The sequence below is a fragment of the Ahaetulla prasina genome, chromosome 2, assembly GCF_028640845.1.
Source record: "Ahaetulla prasina isolate Xishuangbanna chromosome 2, ASM2864084v1, whole genome shotgun sequence".
NCBI classification, from domain to species: Eukaryota; Metazoa; Chordata; class Lepidosauria; order Squamata; family Colubridae; genus Ahaetulla; species Ahaetulla prasina.
Window position 1 is genome coordinate 189,373,917 of NC_080540.1, and position 14,388 is coordinate 189,388,304.

Sequence of the window (14,388 nt, forward strand, 5' to 3'; positions counted from 1 at the left end):
TCTGTATCAATTGTTAATTATACCCACCATTCAAAGCATCCAAGACCTACAAGGCTTAAGATACCTATCTTGTATCTTAGCCTTCTCCCAAACTCCAAAAAACAAATTCCCCTTTCCCATTTGTCTTGCCTACTCTAGCAGCTATAAGGGGAATGCAGTAGAACTGTGTACTCCAGACAACATTCTTTACACCAGCTGACCTAAATCCATAACCTTGGTTTCAGATCTCCAATCAGTTGCCAATTATCCCTGCCTTTGAAGAGGAGATGGTAAATAGTACTTTGATACTTTGCCCAGATGGTTATGAGGCTTGGATTCATCAGTGTTTGTCCAGCAAACTAAACAGAGAGCTATTGAAAAGAAACAATTCTTGAAAACAAAACAGAAAATAGGGCTTGTAACGCCTCCTCCTCCTCCTAGGATATTCCTGCAATTGAATACATTCACTTTCTACAAGTGGTATTGCAAGCAAAGAAAGAGAGATGAACATCCTAATTCTTGTCTCATCCCAAAGTCTCAGGGCATCTGAATAATTGACCAAGTTTTAAAAAAATAAACAAGAAGAAGGGTTGGAATTCACACACTGTTTCATCTACTTTGGATTTTATAATTCACTGAAAAATCCTGCAGGAAGGATGAATATGAATCTCAGAAGATGGCTGGCCTTAGTACTCATGGTACCACTGCTTTTCATCTTTACAGGTAAGGAAATGATGGGTGATAGTTAAGTGAAGGGTCAACCTATTCAGATGGCAAGCATCATTTTTTTAAACAAAATTATAAAAAGCTCTGAGCAATTTCAAATTTAACATCTATTTGAGTAAATTGGTGAAAAGCTTAAATGAAAAGATGTTATAACCATGTAAAAGCAAGTTTGGCTGAAGAAGAATAAACATTGCTTTGATAAAAGTAACTACTGTACTACTATATTTCAAATAGTTTGGGGGAAGTTGCTCAATACAGTCCTGAACAAATGTAATAACTATTAGATAATAGGATTGTTATAGAGCCGTACTTAGTGGTGGGATTCAGCCAGTTCGCACCACTTCGGGAGAACCGGTTGTTAACTTTCTGAGCAGTTTGGCAAACTGGTTGTTGGAAGAAATCATTAGGGCAGAGAACCGGTTGTTAAATTACTTGAATCCCACCACTGGCCGTACCTAGAAAGAAGCAGAAATCAGTGGAAAGCTTTTGCAATGGAAGGATACAAGAAAATGGACTCCTGGCAATGAATGTATCAAATCTCTTCTTCACCTCTGCCGGTGAAGTGGCCACTTTTACTGACGACAGAGTGTCAAAAACAAAAAGGGATTAGACAAGACAGTCCAAATTCTGTAAAGTGGATGAAGTTTAGATAATGCTCCATCTCACAAACAGTACAAGCTATGCACACGCTTTTTGCAAAATTCTTCGTAGAGGACCAAGAAACCTTTGTGAGAGCAAAATTTGGAATATTCTAATTTGCAGGACACACTGTGGCAGGGGGAAATGTATGCAAAAGGAACAATATTTGGGGACTATTAGCTATATGGATTAGATTCTCATTTTAACAAAGGGACAGAAACAAATGAAAATGAATATTATTTTCTCTCAATTTTAATTTTATGGTAACAACAGGCAACCTTTAAAACTTTTCTCTCAAATAATAAAACAGAAACAGATACAAGTAACAGTGATAGGTTTCATATTCATTAGAACAAATTAGATGCACAAAATATTTGTGAATTTATGAAGTAGGATATCTTTTAAACATTTAAACCAGTCTTACAAAGATTTGAATTGGTAGCTTTCTGCACTTATATTGAGGATATTAGTTGATAAAAAATAAATGTGTCTATTTATTTTTTGAGGATCATTCATTCATTCTACATATATGTATGCATACATACCATGCCCTCTGTTGTGGCTCAGTTCATCAATATGTCCAGATGCTGATGAACAAAAGTAATTCTCCTGAGACTACTAAGGGCTGGTAGCCATGAATGCGGTTACCCACTTGGGAAAGAAGCATTAAATGTTTCAATTATAAGATTACTTTCAGTACTCTAAATGTGAATGTTAGTATTTAGACACCCATCTGAGTTTAGAAATTATTCACTCAATAAAAGCTGGATTCATGTGAGTATCTGAACAATTGTATTAAAAAAAATTGGGGGATCTCAAGAAAGAAAGTTTTAGTTGTTAACTTAATTTCTAAGGTTACAGTTTTAGGAATTACCCTGATAAACTTTACCTTTTCATTATTCTTCAGTCTATCATGCTTGATAAAGTGGAAAATAGCTTTTTTCTTTTTTCTTTTTTGGCCTTTGTAGAACAAATAAACTAGAGATAAACTTTTATAAAAACAGAGGTCAAGAACAGAAACTAAGTCTTGTGAGAAGAGAAAAGAGGAACTGGGAATGTTCAATAACGCTGACAGAAGAACCAATTTGCCCGAAGAAGTTGTGGATGCCTCGTCACTAAATATTTTCCTGTGGGGGTTAAATTGTTGGGGTTACTTTAATTTGAATTCCTTCACTGAATAGGGACTTAGATTTTATATCTAAGTGGCCCATTCAACTCTATGGTTCTAATCCTTGTTCTTGGCTGTCCTTTACATAATCAGCCAACGCATGCTTTTCTTCTTCCACAGTTCGTGTGACTTATTTATTTATTTATTTATTTGATTTGATTTTTATACCGCCCTTCTCCCGAAGGACTCAGGGCGGTGTACAGGCAGAAGTAAAAAAGACAATACAATGTACAGTTTAAAATGTAAATTAAAAAAACTTATTATAATTAGCCCGAAACTTTAAAATATATAAAAAACTAAAATCCCATTTAAAATTGATATTAAAATTTAAGAAAATTTAAAAAACCAATAAAATTCCCTGCGAATGAAAAGATGTGTCTTCAGTTCGCGGAAGGTCCAAGGTCAGGTATTTGGCGAAACCCGGGGAAGCTCGTTCCAGAGTGTGGAGCCCCACAGAGAAGGACCTTCCCCTGGGGGCCGCCAGCCGGCATTGCTTGGCGGACGGCACCCTGAGAAGTCCCTCTCTGTGAGAGCGTACGGGTCGGTGGGAGGCATGAGGTAACAGCAGGCGGTCCCGTAAGTACCCAGGCCCTAAGACTTGCAGTAAACCTCTGTGCCTATTTCTGCTGGGCATGTATAATCTATCAATATCACTACAGGGATATAAATTCATAGAGATAGCCATTGGTTTTTTGGTTTTTTTGCTCCAAACTATCTAGTTCAGCTTGTATTCAGCTAGTAATCCAGCAATATATTATATCACAGATATGACCCAGCTTTGATTGCATTTCTCTTGTTCAACTTAGTCTTTAGTAGTTCTTTCACTCTTTGGATGTATTCCTTACTGATGCCCCTTTTAACTTGTCCGTGCTCAGATGTTATCCAACTGTAACATGCCCAGATACTCGTAGGCTCCATCCTGATGGTTTCTAATGTTTGGCCATTCAGTATTTCAATTCCCTTTACCTCAATTTATTACTATTGCAGTACATTTCTCTAGGTCAAATTCCATTGGGTTTTTTTGCCAATTTTTTTTTTATTTTTTACAAGCATAATTAAAAAAAAATCATTGTGAACAAATTATTGGTCAGGTACATCTTTAAACATACCAAGTTTCACATAAGTTATAATCTAATACAATGTATTTCCTTCTTCTTTAAATTCAATTATTTATTTGTTTTAACCGATTTAATTGTTTTAACCGATTTTTTAAGGGGAGTTTTAATGGGACTTTTACGGGGAGGGTGGAAATCGACGGGCTTGGGTTGGTGGGGAGGAAGGTGGGTGGGGTGGGAGGTTAGGGCGGATGAGGGGTAGCCGTCGGGAGGAAACCAGTTCCAGCGCATGCTCGTGGCGACTATCAAATGGGTTCGGAGGTTATGGGGGAGTGTGTTCCTTTGTGTGAGGTGAGTCTATTTGCACGGTAAGTGGGAGGGGCAGATATGGCGGAAGGGGGATCGTGTCGACATAGGGGTCACGCGTTCGATGTCTGCAGGCGATCGCGTGCCCGATCTGACTTCTCCTGCCTCGGATGGTCAAGACCTCAGAGCCTGGGCCTTCGCCTGATGTTATGCAACGCACGGTCCGTGGTTAACAAGGCCCCTAATACATGATCTGATACAGGGGTGCCACGGATATTATAGGCGCACGGAGACCTGGTTGGGCACTGAAGGTGTGCCCTGGTCGAGATGTGCCCACCGGGTTTCCGTGCATTCCATCAGCCGAGGCCCAGGGTAGGGGTGGAGGGTGGCGGTTGCTATTAAAGAGAGTCTAGAGCCGAGGGAGACCACTGTACCTCAGATTGCCGGGTGTGAATCCTCTTGTGAGGTGGGGTCATAGATGTCAGATGGGCTTGCTGGTCGCCAGACCTGGCTCCTTGCTGCGTGACAGCTGCCCTGCCCGAGCTCCTGGAGGTGCTTGCCGGGGTGGCAGTGGAGACCCCCAGACTTTTAGTCATGGGGGACTTTAACTTGCCATCTGCCGGCTCGTCATCGACGGTAGCTCGGGAGTTCCTGGCCTCCATGACGGCCTTGGACCTGACTCAAGTAGTGGATGGCCCCACTCACATCGGGGGAGGCACACTGGACCTGATTTTTGTCTCTGGTCAGTGGTTGAGAGATCTGGACTTAAAGGAAATAGTCACTGAACCTTTGTCATGGCCAGACCACTCCCTTCTTCGCCTGGACTTTCTGACCGCTACCCAACACCGCAGGGAGACGGAACCATTACGGTGGTACCGTCCCAGGCGCCTGATGGACCCAGAGAGGTTTCGGACGGAGCTTGGGCCACTTCCTGAGGGTCTGGCTCACGGCACGGCAGAGGAACTAGCTGCAGCCTGGGAACGGGCTGCGGCTGGGGCTTTAGACCGTGTCAGGCCTTTGCGCCTCTGACCCGGCGCAGATCCCAACCGCCCTTGGTTCTCCGAGGAGCTGAGGGGATGAAACGCCGGAGAAGACGCCTAGAGAGTTCCTGGAGGTCCAGCCGCTCAGAGGCTGATCGGACACTAGTTAGATCCTATACCAGGACCTACCTAGTGGCACTGAGGAAGCGAGGCGCTACGCCTCCCTCATTGCGCCGGCAGATAACCGCCCAGCTGCCCTGTTTGGGTGACCCGCCTCCTTCACCAGGGGAGCGGGATGACCCGATGCAGGGACGTGCTGAGGAGTTTAACGGTTATCTATACGATAAAATCGCTCAGCTTAGGGACGGTCTGGACCAAAATTGTGGCGATTCAGACGGGGTATCTGAGGGCGGTCTTGGTGATGTTGTGTGGGATGAGTTTGACCCTGTGACTCCGAGGACATGGACAGGTTGCTGGGTAGATTGAATGCCACCACGTGTTTATTGGACCCGTGCCCTCCTGGCTGGTGCTGGCCACTCAGGAGGTGACACGAGGCTGGCTCCAGGGATTACGAGTGCTTCCTTGTTGGAGGGAGTCTTCCGCCGCCTTGAAAGAGGCGGTGGTGAGGCCCTCCTCAAGAAGCCTTCCTGGACCCGCTGTTTTAGGTAATTATCGTCGTCTCCAACCCGCTCATGCGAAGGTTGTAGAGAGTATGGTGGCATATCAGTTTCCCCTGCACCTGGAGGAAACTGTCTATCTGGACCTGCTCCAGTCCGGCTTCCGACCGGTTACAGCACTGAGACGGCTTTGGTCGCGTTGGTGGATGATCTCTGGAGGGCCAGGGATAGGGGTTATTCCTCTGCCCTGGTCCTATTAGACCTCTCAGCGGCTTTTGATACCATCGACCATGGTATCCTGCTGCGCCGGTTGGAGGGATTGGGAGTGGGAGGCACCGCTTATCGGTGGTTCTCCTCCTATCTCTCCGACCGTCGCAGACGGTGTTGACGGGGGCAGAGGTCACCGCGGCCCCTCACTTGTGGGGTCCCGCAGGGTTCGATTCTCTCGCCCCTTCTGTTCAACATCTATATGAAGCCGCTGGGTGAGATCATCAGTGGCTTCGGTGTGAGGTACCAGCTGTACGCTGATGACACCCAGCTGTACTTTTCCACACCGGCCACCCCAATGAAGCTATCAGTGCTGTCCCGTGTCTGGAAGCCGACGGGTCTGGATGGGGAGAAACAGGCTCAAGCTCAATCCTCCAAGACGGAGTGGCTGTGGATGCCGGCATCCCGGTACAGTCAGCTGAGTCCGCGGCTGACTGTCGGGAGCGAGTCATTGGCCCCGATGGAAGGGTGCGAATTTGGGCGTTCTCCTGGATGCTCGGCTGTCTTTGAAGATCATTTGACGGCCGCCTCCAGGAGAGCTTTCCACCAGGTTCGCTTGCGCGCCAGTTGCGCCTTTCTAGACCGGGATGCCTTGTGCACAGTCACCACGCCTTGTGACGCCTCGCCTGGATTACTGCAATGTTTCTACATGGGGCTCCTTGAAGGGCATCCGAGGCTGCAGTTGGTCCAGAATGCAGCTGCGCTGGTGATAGAGGGAGCCCTCGTGGCTCCCGAGTGACACCTATCCTGCGAGGCTGCACTGGCTACCTGTGGCCTTCCGGTGCGCTTCAAGGTGTTGGTGAACGCCTTTAAAGCGCCCATGGCATAGGGCCGGGTTACTTACGGGACCGCCTGCTGCTACCGAATACCTCTCACCGACCCGTGCGCCTCACAGAGAGGGACTCTCAGGGTGCCGTCGGTAGCGACAGTGTCGCCTGGCGACACCAGGAAGGGCCTTCTGTGGGGCTCCCGCCCTCTGGAACGAACTCCCCAGGACTTCGCCAACTTCCGGACCTCCGAACCTTTCGCATGAGCTCAAAACGTACTTATTTATCTGCGCTGGACTGGGTTAGTTTTTTAAGTTATGGGTTTTTAATGGTGATTTTATAGTTTAGGGTTTTATATCGGTCGTCTGACCGTTTTTAGTTTTAAATTGGCCGGTTAAATATTTCATTTTAAAGGTATTTTAAATTTATTGTGTACCTATGTGTTTTAATAAGGCTGTACACCGCCCTGAGTCCTTCGGGAGAAGGGCGGTCTAGAAATCTAATTAATAAATAAATAATAAATAAATAAATTTGCACACAATCTGATTATACAAATAAATCAAATTCAACCCATTCAGGAGAATATTTAAATGAAGTCTAGTCCCTGTGCTTAATTCCCTTCAAAATCATTAATAAATTCTACTTATGTTTTATAATTTCACCACTCTCAGTTTTATTACTGAGATTACTAATCAGAGGTCATCCTATCTAAAATCTCTTTCTTAAAACTGCCCAGAGATCACATAGACAATTCCATTCTTCCCTCATCTTCCTCTGCCTCTAGATCAGTAACATATATTTAAAATTTTCCATCTAATCCATTTTAATATCAAGTAAAACATTTAACATTTGCAAGGGTAGTCACTAATTCTTTCCTTGTTATTCTCCCAAAATATTAACTGTTTCCTTGGAAGTTTTATCAAATTTCTTCATTACCTTACTTGTTTGCAAAGACAAAAGAAAAAAGAAAATTTCTTCCTCAGTATAATAATGCTCATTTCCCTCTTATTTTAATTTATTCTAGTATTTTTCCCTCCATTTCCCAAAACCTCAATTATTTTTATCATAGTTGTCACTCATATTTTAATATAAATATTAACATTTTCTAAAATGAATCTATTAACATAACTCTAAAAGCAGCCATTAGTTCCTTTCAAAAAAATGTCATGCGTCTACATCAGCAGCGTCTTCTCCGTGGGAATAGTCCACTATTCCATTCTTACTTTCCTTCTTTGCCTCTGAGTTCTTCTTAAATAAGAATCTCCGCTTAAATCAATAATCCAAAGACACCATCTAAAAATCTCTTCTAAAACTGTTGTGTGGTCCCAACGACACCAGTCCTCATGGGAATAGTCACAAGAAAGCTATTTGACTCTTGCTATTTTCCTCTGCCTCTAATTATAAAGGCAGCCATAAGTTCCTTCCAAAAAAATGTCGTGTGCCCACACCCACAGAACTTTCTCCATGGAGAATAATCTGCTATTCCATTCTTACAACTTTCTTTGCCTCTGGATTCTTGCTTAAATAGGGAATTTAATTTCCATAATTCAAAGACACGCCATCTGAAACTCTGTTCTAAAACTGATGTGTAGTCCCAGCAACCAATCCTGTAGCTGTCTTTCTCTGCTTCTAGATGTCTTTTTTAAACAGTTACTGCTCACAGATGATAATTAGCCATTTTGGTGACAAAGATCCTTTCTTCTCAAATGTTTTGGTATGTGGAGGTCAATTTTCCAGGATTTTCCCTTAATTATATTTATATCTTCCTGATTCTTATATCCTATTAATATCTTTAGTATTCCATAAATTTAAAACAGAGGGATTTGAGATATTCACATAAAAAACAATTCAATAGCTTCTTTTACTTTTTTCTCCTATTTCTTTAATTTCCAATATAATCCATTAAAACTTCGAAGAATCTCCAAACCATTATTTAGTTGGGAAAAGTTTATTTTTCTTTTCTTTATTTAAATGGGGCTCTGCCTCCATTCCAAGCCCTATCTTCTCTCTTTCACTTCCCGAATGTGTATTCTCCAAATTGACTTTCACTTTCACTTGTTATTCAATTAGCCGCCAATCTACAAGTTCTCCCCAAGGCTTGTGCCTCTTTTGAATTCTTATTGTTCCTTTGTGAGATCATCACTCATCTGACTTCAACAATTTGTTTCTTAATGGTTCTTCCTCCTGCCTGCTCTTTTTTTTTTAAAGTTTTATTTTTACATTCAAAACCAACAACTCATCCAATGTACATATACAATTAGTCAGGCTTGCCCAGTCACCACCCCCTCCTTTTAAATCTCTTCCCTCGTCTACCTTCTTCTACTTTCCAGACCTTCCTCCCCTTCTCTTATCTACATCCTCTCCTCCCTCCACCCTATACCTTCCTTCTCCCTCTTCTACCCCTGTTCCTTCCTCTTCCTCTTCTACCTTCTTCTACTTTCCAGACCTTCCTCCTTCTCTTATCTACATCCTCTCCTCCTCCACCCTATACCTTCCTTCTCCTCTTCTACCCCTCTTCCTTCCTCTTCTCTCTTCTACCCCTCTTCTCCTCTTCCTACCTCCTACTCTCTCCTCTTTCTCCCTCCCCACCATTCTAAAATGGTAGCTGAGCAGACCCGACCCTACATAAATTATATTTATACATCTTCAATAATCCCTGTACATTAACCATCACTCCATCCTCTCCCTCAACCCCCAATTCCCTCCCTTACCCCCACCACCCACCCCGACTTCCCAGAACAAAATGCAGGGTATCAAAACTAACAATCATAATCCAAAATAAATCCTAAATTATAATCTCTAGTCACTCCACACATAATCACACTCTCAATTCCCCTCTCCTTCAAAAATATATCTAATACAAAATATTTCCTAAATTTACTCATATGCTATTCGATATTTTTTTATCTGATACTTATTTTGAATATAATCAATCCACATTTTCCATTCTAAAATATATTTTTCTTGTGTATAGTCTTTCAAATAAGCAGAAATTTTGCCATTTCTGCCAGATTTGATACTTTGAGTGTCCATTCTTCAATTGTAGGTAATTCTTCTTTCTTCCAATATTGAGCAATCAAAAGTCTTATGCTGTTATTAAGTTCAAAATCATTTTAGTCTCTATAGCTGTACAATCCATAATTATTCCTAGTAGAAAGAACTGTGGAGTAAACTTAATCTTTTTCAGAATGTTCTGCATGATCCACCATACTTTAATCCAAAATGCTTTAACTTTTTTACAAGTCCACCATATATGGTAATAAGTGGCATCTTCACAATCACATCTCCAACATTTAGCCTGTACATTAGGATACATACATGACAACTTTTTGGGTCTAAATGCCATCTATAAAACATCTTATAAAAATTTTCTCTCATATTTTGCGCTTGTGTAAATTTAACATTCCTCACCCAAATTCTTTCCCAAGTTTCCAACATTATTGGTTGCTGAAAATTTTGTGCCCACTTAATCATACAATCCTTAACCAATTCAGTCTCTGAGTCTATTTCTACTAATACATTATACAACCTCTTAATATGCTGTTGACCTTGATCTCTCATTTGTTTTAACAAATTATCCTCAGTTTGCTTAATACCTATTTTTTGATCTAATTTCCATCTAGCTTGTAATTGTCCATATTGAAACCATGTATAATTTTTCCCTTCTTCCCCCATCTTTTCTCTGGATTTTAATTGTAATTCCCCCTTTTCCATACAAAGGAGTTCTTTATAGGTAACTACCTCCATCTTTTGATATATATTTATATTTTCTATCATGTGTCTCGGGATTGCCCATATTGGAATCTTTCCATCTAATTTATATTGATATTTCCTCCAGACCCTCAATAATGCATTTCTAATTATATTATTTTTAAATATTTTATCTACTTTCTTATCATATAATAAATAGGCATGCCACCCATATAACAAACCATAACCTTCTATATTCAAAACTCTTTCCTCAGTTAAATTAATCCAATCAGTAATTAATGATAAGACAACTGCTTCATAATACAATTTTAAATTAGGCATTTTAAGATCCCCCTTTCCCTTGTATCCTGCATTATTTTTAATTTTATTCTTGGTTTTTTGCCCATCCATACAAAATTATTAACCCCCTTTTGCCATTCCTGTAATTTGATATCATTCTTAAGTACCGGTATCATTTGAAACAAAAATAGAAACTTGGGCAAAACATTCATTTTTATAGCTGCTATTCTTCCCAGCAAGGATACCTCCTGCCCGCTCTTGTAGCCGCCACGGCTTTGGTGCAGCTGCCATGATGAACTATGGCGCTGCATTCCTCCCCGCTGGGTCGGGGGAAAAGATCCGGAGCTATGGGGAGTTTGCCAACTCCCCGTTCACTCCGGCAGCTCCCCCACTCTTCGCTGTCCCTTCGAGGCAGCTATGGTCCAATCCAAAGTTCGGATGGACCCCCTGGGTGGGGGGATATTGGCGCAAACTCCGGAGACATCGGGGTTTGTGACCGTCTCGCCCACAGTGCTGGCCACACCTGTAGGTCAAATTCCATTGTTATATCTGTGCTAAAAATTCTGCCAGTGTTTGTCAATGACTGGATTTCACTTCTGATATTCCATAAAGCTTCTGATCATCCATATAAAGCACATCTGAGATTTTATTAGCATTTTTTGCTGTTTGATAGTCAAGATTTGTTTTCTTCAGAATCACCGAACGTGGGATCATAGCAGTGACAAATAATGATTTAAATGAGTTTCCCTGCCTCTCCTAATGCCTCTCCTAATGTTGACACATTAAAATTATTATTAATGTTTATTATTGTTATTGTTACATTTCAGAGTCTAAAAATATTATGAAAAATCAAGAATGTGCTGATTTCCAATCTGCACATTTACTATGGGGTACAAATCTCCAAGTTCGGTTTCTTCTGTTTCCCTTTTCCAATCCCAGCTGTGGACGGCTGCTTTCACAACAGGAGGACATCCAGGAGGTTGGATTCAATGCCAGCTTGGGAACTAAAATAATCATTCATGGTTTCAGGTACAAATATTTAAAACTGAACATATGCCCTCTACATTATGTGTAATGGTATGTGGGGGTGATGTTGGAAGAGAGGAGGCAGAGCAGCAGTCTAGGCAACAGTCATGCAAAAGTTATCTCAGATCACAGAAGGAAAAAGGGGTGTGAGAAGCATCTCAGAAGGGTTCCTCCCTAGTTATCTGGAAAGTAACTGAGAAGGAGGGAGAAGTGCTTTCAGACTTGTTAGACACTGTTACTGTAAACTTACAATAAAGGTAGTGTTAATATTCATGGTTTGTCTGGACTACCTTGAAGGGCTGACATTATGGGACTAAGTAATGGCTTGATCATTGGGATTGTTTTAACAATGAAAAGTAATCTGTATAATCTATTAAAGTATATCTATTTATATATTGTACATACGTAAGAGAATAGAGCCACTGAATTGATCATTAATGACAGACTCTCAAAAGTCATTGTTCTGCTAAAAGCTTAAGAACTGGCTCTGCTGACTCTATTGAGTCTGTCATTATTGAGTCTGTCATTTGCACCTCTATAACTGTCGGGTTCGGTTCTGCAACCCAACAAGAAAAACACAGACTTCAGAGGATAATTAGAACTGCAGAAAAAATAATTGCTACCAACCTGCCTTCCATTGAGGACCTGTATACTGCACGAATCAAGAAGAGGGCCGTGAAAATATTTACAGACCCCTCGCATCCTGGACATAAACTGTTTCAACTCCTACCCTCAAAACGACGCTATAGAGCACTGCACATCAGAACAACTAGATACAAGAACAGTTTTTTCCCGAAGGCCATCACTCTGCTAAACAAATAATTCCATCAACACTGTCAAACTATTTACTGAATCTGCACTACTATTAACCATTTCATAGTTCCCATCACCAATCTCTTTCCATTTATGACTGTATGACTATAACTTGTTGCTGGCAATCCTTATGATTTATATTGATATATTGACCATCAATTGTGTTGTAAATGTTGTACCTTGATGAACGTATCTTTTCTTTTATGTATACTGAGAGCATATGCACCAAGACAAATTCCTTGTGTGTCCAATCACACTTGGCCAATAAAAAAAAATTCTATTCTATTCTATTCTATTCTATTCTATTCTATTCTATTCTATTCTATTCTATTCTATTCTATTCTATTCTATTCTATTCTATTGTCCTTGCATTGCACCGCTATCTAGAGTGGCAGTGTACAAATTGGCATATACTTATTCTAAATGTCATTGTCAGGAAGGGAATTCCCCCCCATCCCCATCCCTGTTGGAATTCACATCTTGTTTTCTTTCAAATTTCTCCCTTCTGCATGCCTTTCGAAGAAATTATATGCACAGCTAGTTGGACCATTCTTTGTTATGACACATGTTATTCTTGTGATCTTTTGCCTACAGCTTCCCCTCAAACTGAAAACATACCTAGTTTTCCAACATTCTCTTTGGGTCCTGGAAGCTCCCACCCCCTTATCTTTTGCACATCTCTTCTCTATGAAGGGAAGAACAATCTGAATTGGAAGATATTTTGGACTCAGCGCAGGAGAGGCAGGCAATATTTCATTTGTTGAAAAAGATACCCAATTATTGGCCATTTTGGGGAGTTACCAGATGGTGTTCATGCAGCTCATCTTCTTCATCTGCAATTCCCACTCACCTGTCAGCAGTTCTGACATGTTTGTGGACAGGGAGGGAGAATTTTGTATAACTAATTAGAAGCAGAAATTGCTATATATGAAGATGGTGGGAGAGTTCTGGAATGGCAAAGGTTCCTCACAAAAAAGTAGAAGAGATTAAAACATTTGCATTTCCTGCTGATAAGTGACAGAAGGAACAATAGATAGAGATGCATGAAATAATGGAAATTCTGACTGATGGGAAAATTAGAAATGGAAGAGGAACAAACTAATACTTCCAGAACCGTAAGAGGAAGAGAAGAAGAATATAGAAAAGGGATGTTCTGCAAGAGATGAATGAAATGTAATCAGGAAGGAGCCAGTGGTTCCTATGCTAGAGAGAACTTTTATTTCAACACAAGGCACACAGGTGCCTTCCAAGGCCATCAAGAGAACAGCAAGGTATCCACTGAATAGTTAAAGAGGAAGGAAAAATGCTAGAATCTTAATCCTAGGCACAGTTGTGGCTCTTGACTTCTGTATACTGCAGTAGACAAATCTCTGTATAGAGCATATGGCTTTATTATTCTCTACAAAGAGACAAATCTTGGTTATGAATATGCTGTTGAATAAGCCAAATTTTGAAAAAGAATTTACATTTCCAGGAAGCTGAGATATCTGCTATGAACGGAGCTTGAGCCATTATTGTATATTGAGAGTTTCATGATTTGTTGGATATTAAACCTTCCAGATTAGGCTTCACCCTTTCTTTTTAAATGGAGATGCCCTCACAAATTATTTTGCTTGTATTTCTCTTTAGGGCACTAGGCACCAAACCGTCATGGATAGATGCACTGATTCAAGCCTTCCTAGAGGTAGCCAAAGTCAATGTGATTGCTGTAGACTGGGTTCAGGGAGCCACAGCAGCCTATCCTACTGCAGTGGAAAATGTTATGAAATTGGGACTGGAAATTTCTAGTTTTATCCGCAAGCTACTGGTGAGTAGAACTCCTTCAGAAAGTACTAGATCCAGACATGGTTAAAGGAAATGCTACAAAAATCTATAGAATTAAAGCCAGAGATTTTCTTATTGGGTATTTTGCCAGAAAGATATAGCAAAGAAGAAATGTATTTAATTATTCATGTAATAACAGCAGCAAGAATTGTATTTGCGCAAAATTGGAAGTTAAAGAGAATCCCATCAGAAGGTGAAGTAATAAAAAAGATTTTAGACTGTGCGGAAATG

General features: G+C 41.1%; 1 protein-coding gene across 9 annotated transcripts in view; it reads left to right on the forward strand.

Moving 5' to 3' along the window:
* The first annotated feature begins 312 nt into the window (after positions 1-312).
* The window catches only part of PLA1A (phospholipase A1 member A), a 56,304-nt gene continuing 42,228 nt past the window's right edge, over positions 313-14,388 (forward strand). For 5 of the 9 annotated variants that reach the window (XR_009153990.1, XR_009153993.1, XR_009153991.1 and 2 more), the window contains exons 1-3: positions 313-702; positions 11,322-11,523; positions 13,963-14,140. Coding sequence is in view for 5 of the 9 variants with exons in the window: in XM_058174226.1 (XP_058030209.1) it covers positions 636-702; positions 11,322-11,523; positions 13,963-14,140 (447 nt within the window). In the remaining 4 variants the exon portion in view is untranslated. The remainder of the gene's footprint in view (positions 703-11,321; positions 11,524-13,962; positions 14,141-14,388) is intronic. The other 4 variants (XM_058174227.1, XM_058174228.1, XM_058174224.1 and 1 more) reach the window with 4 other exon arrangements.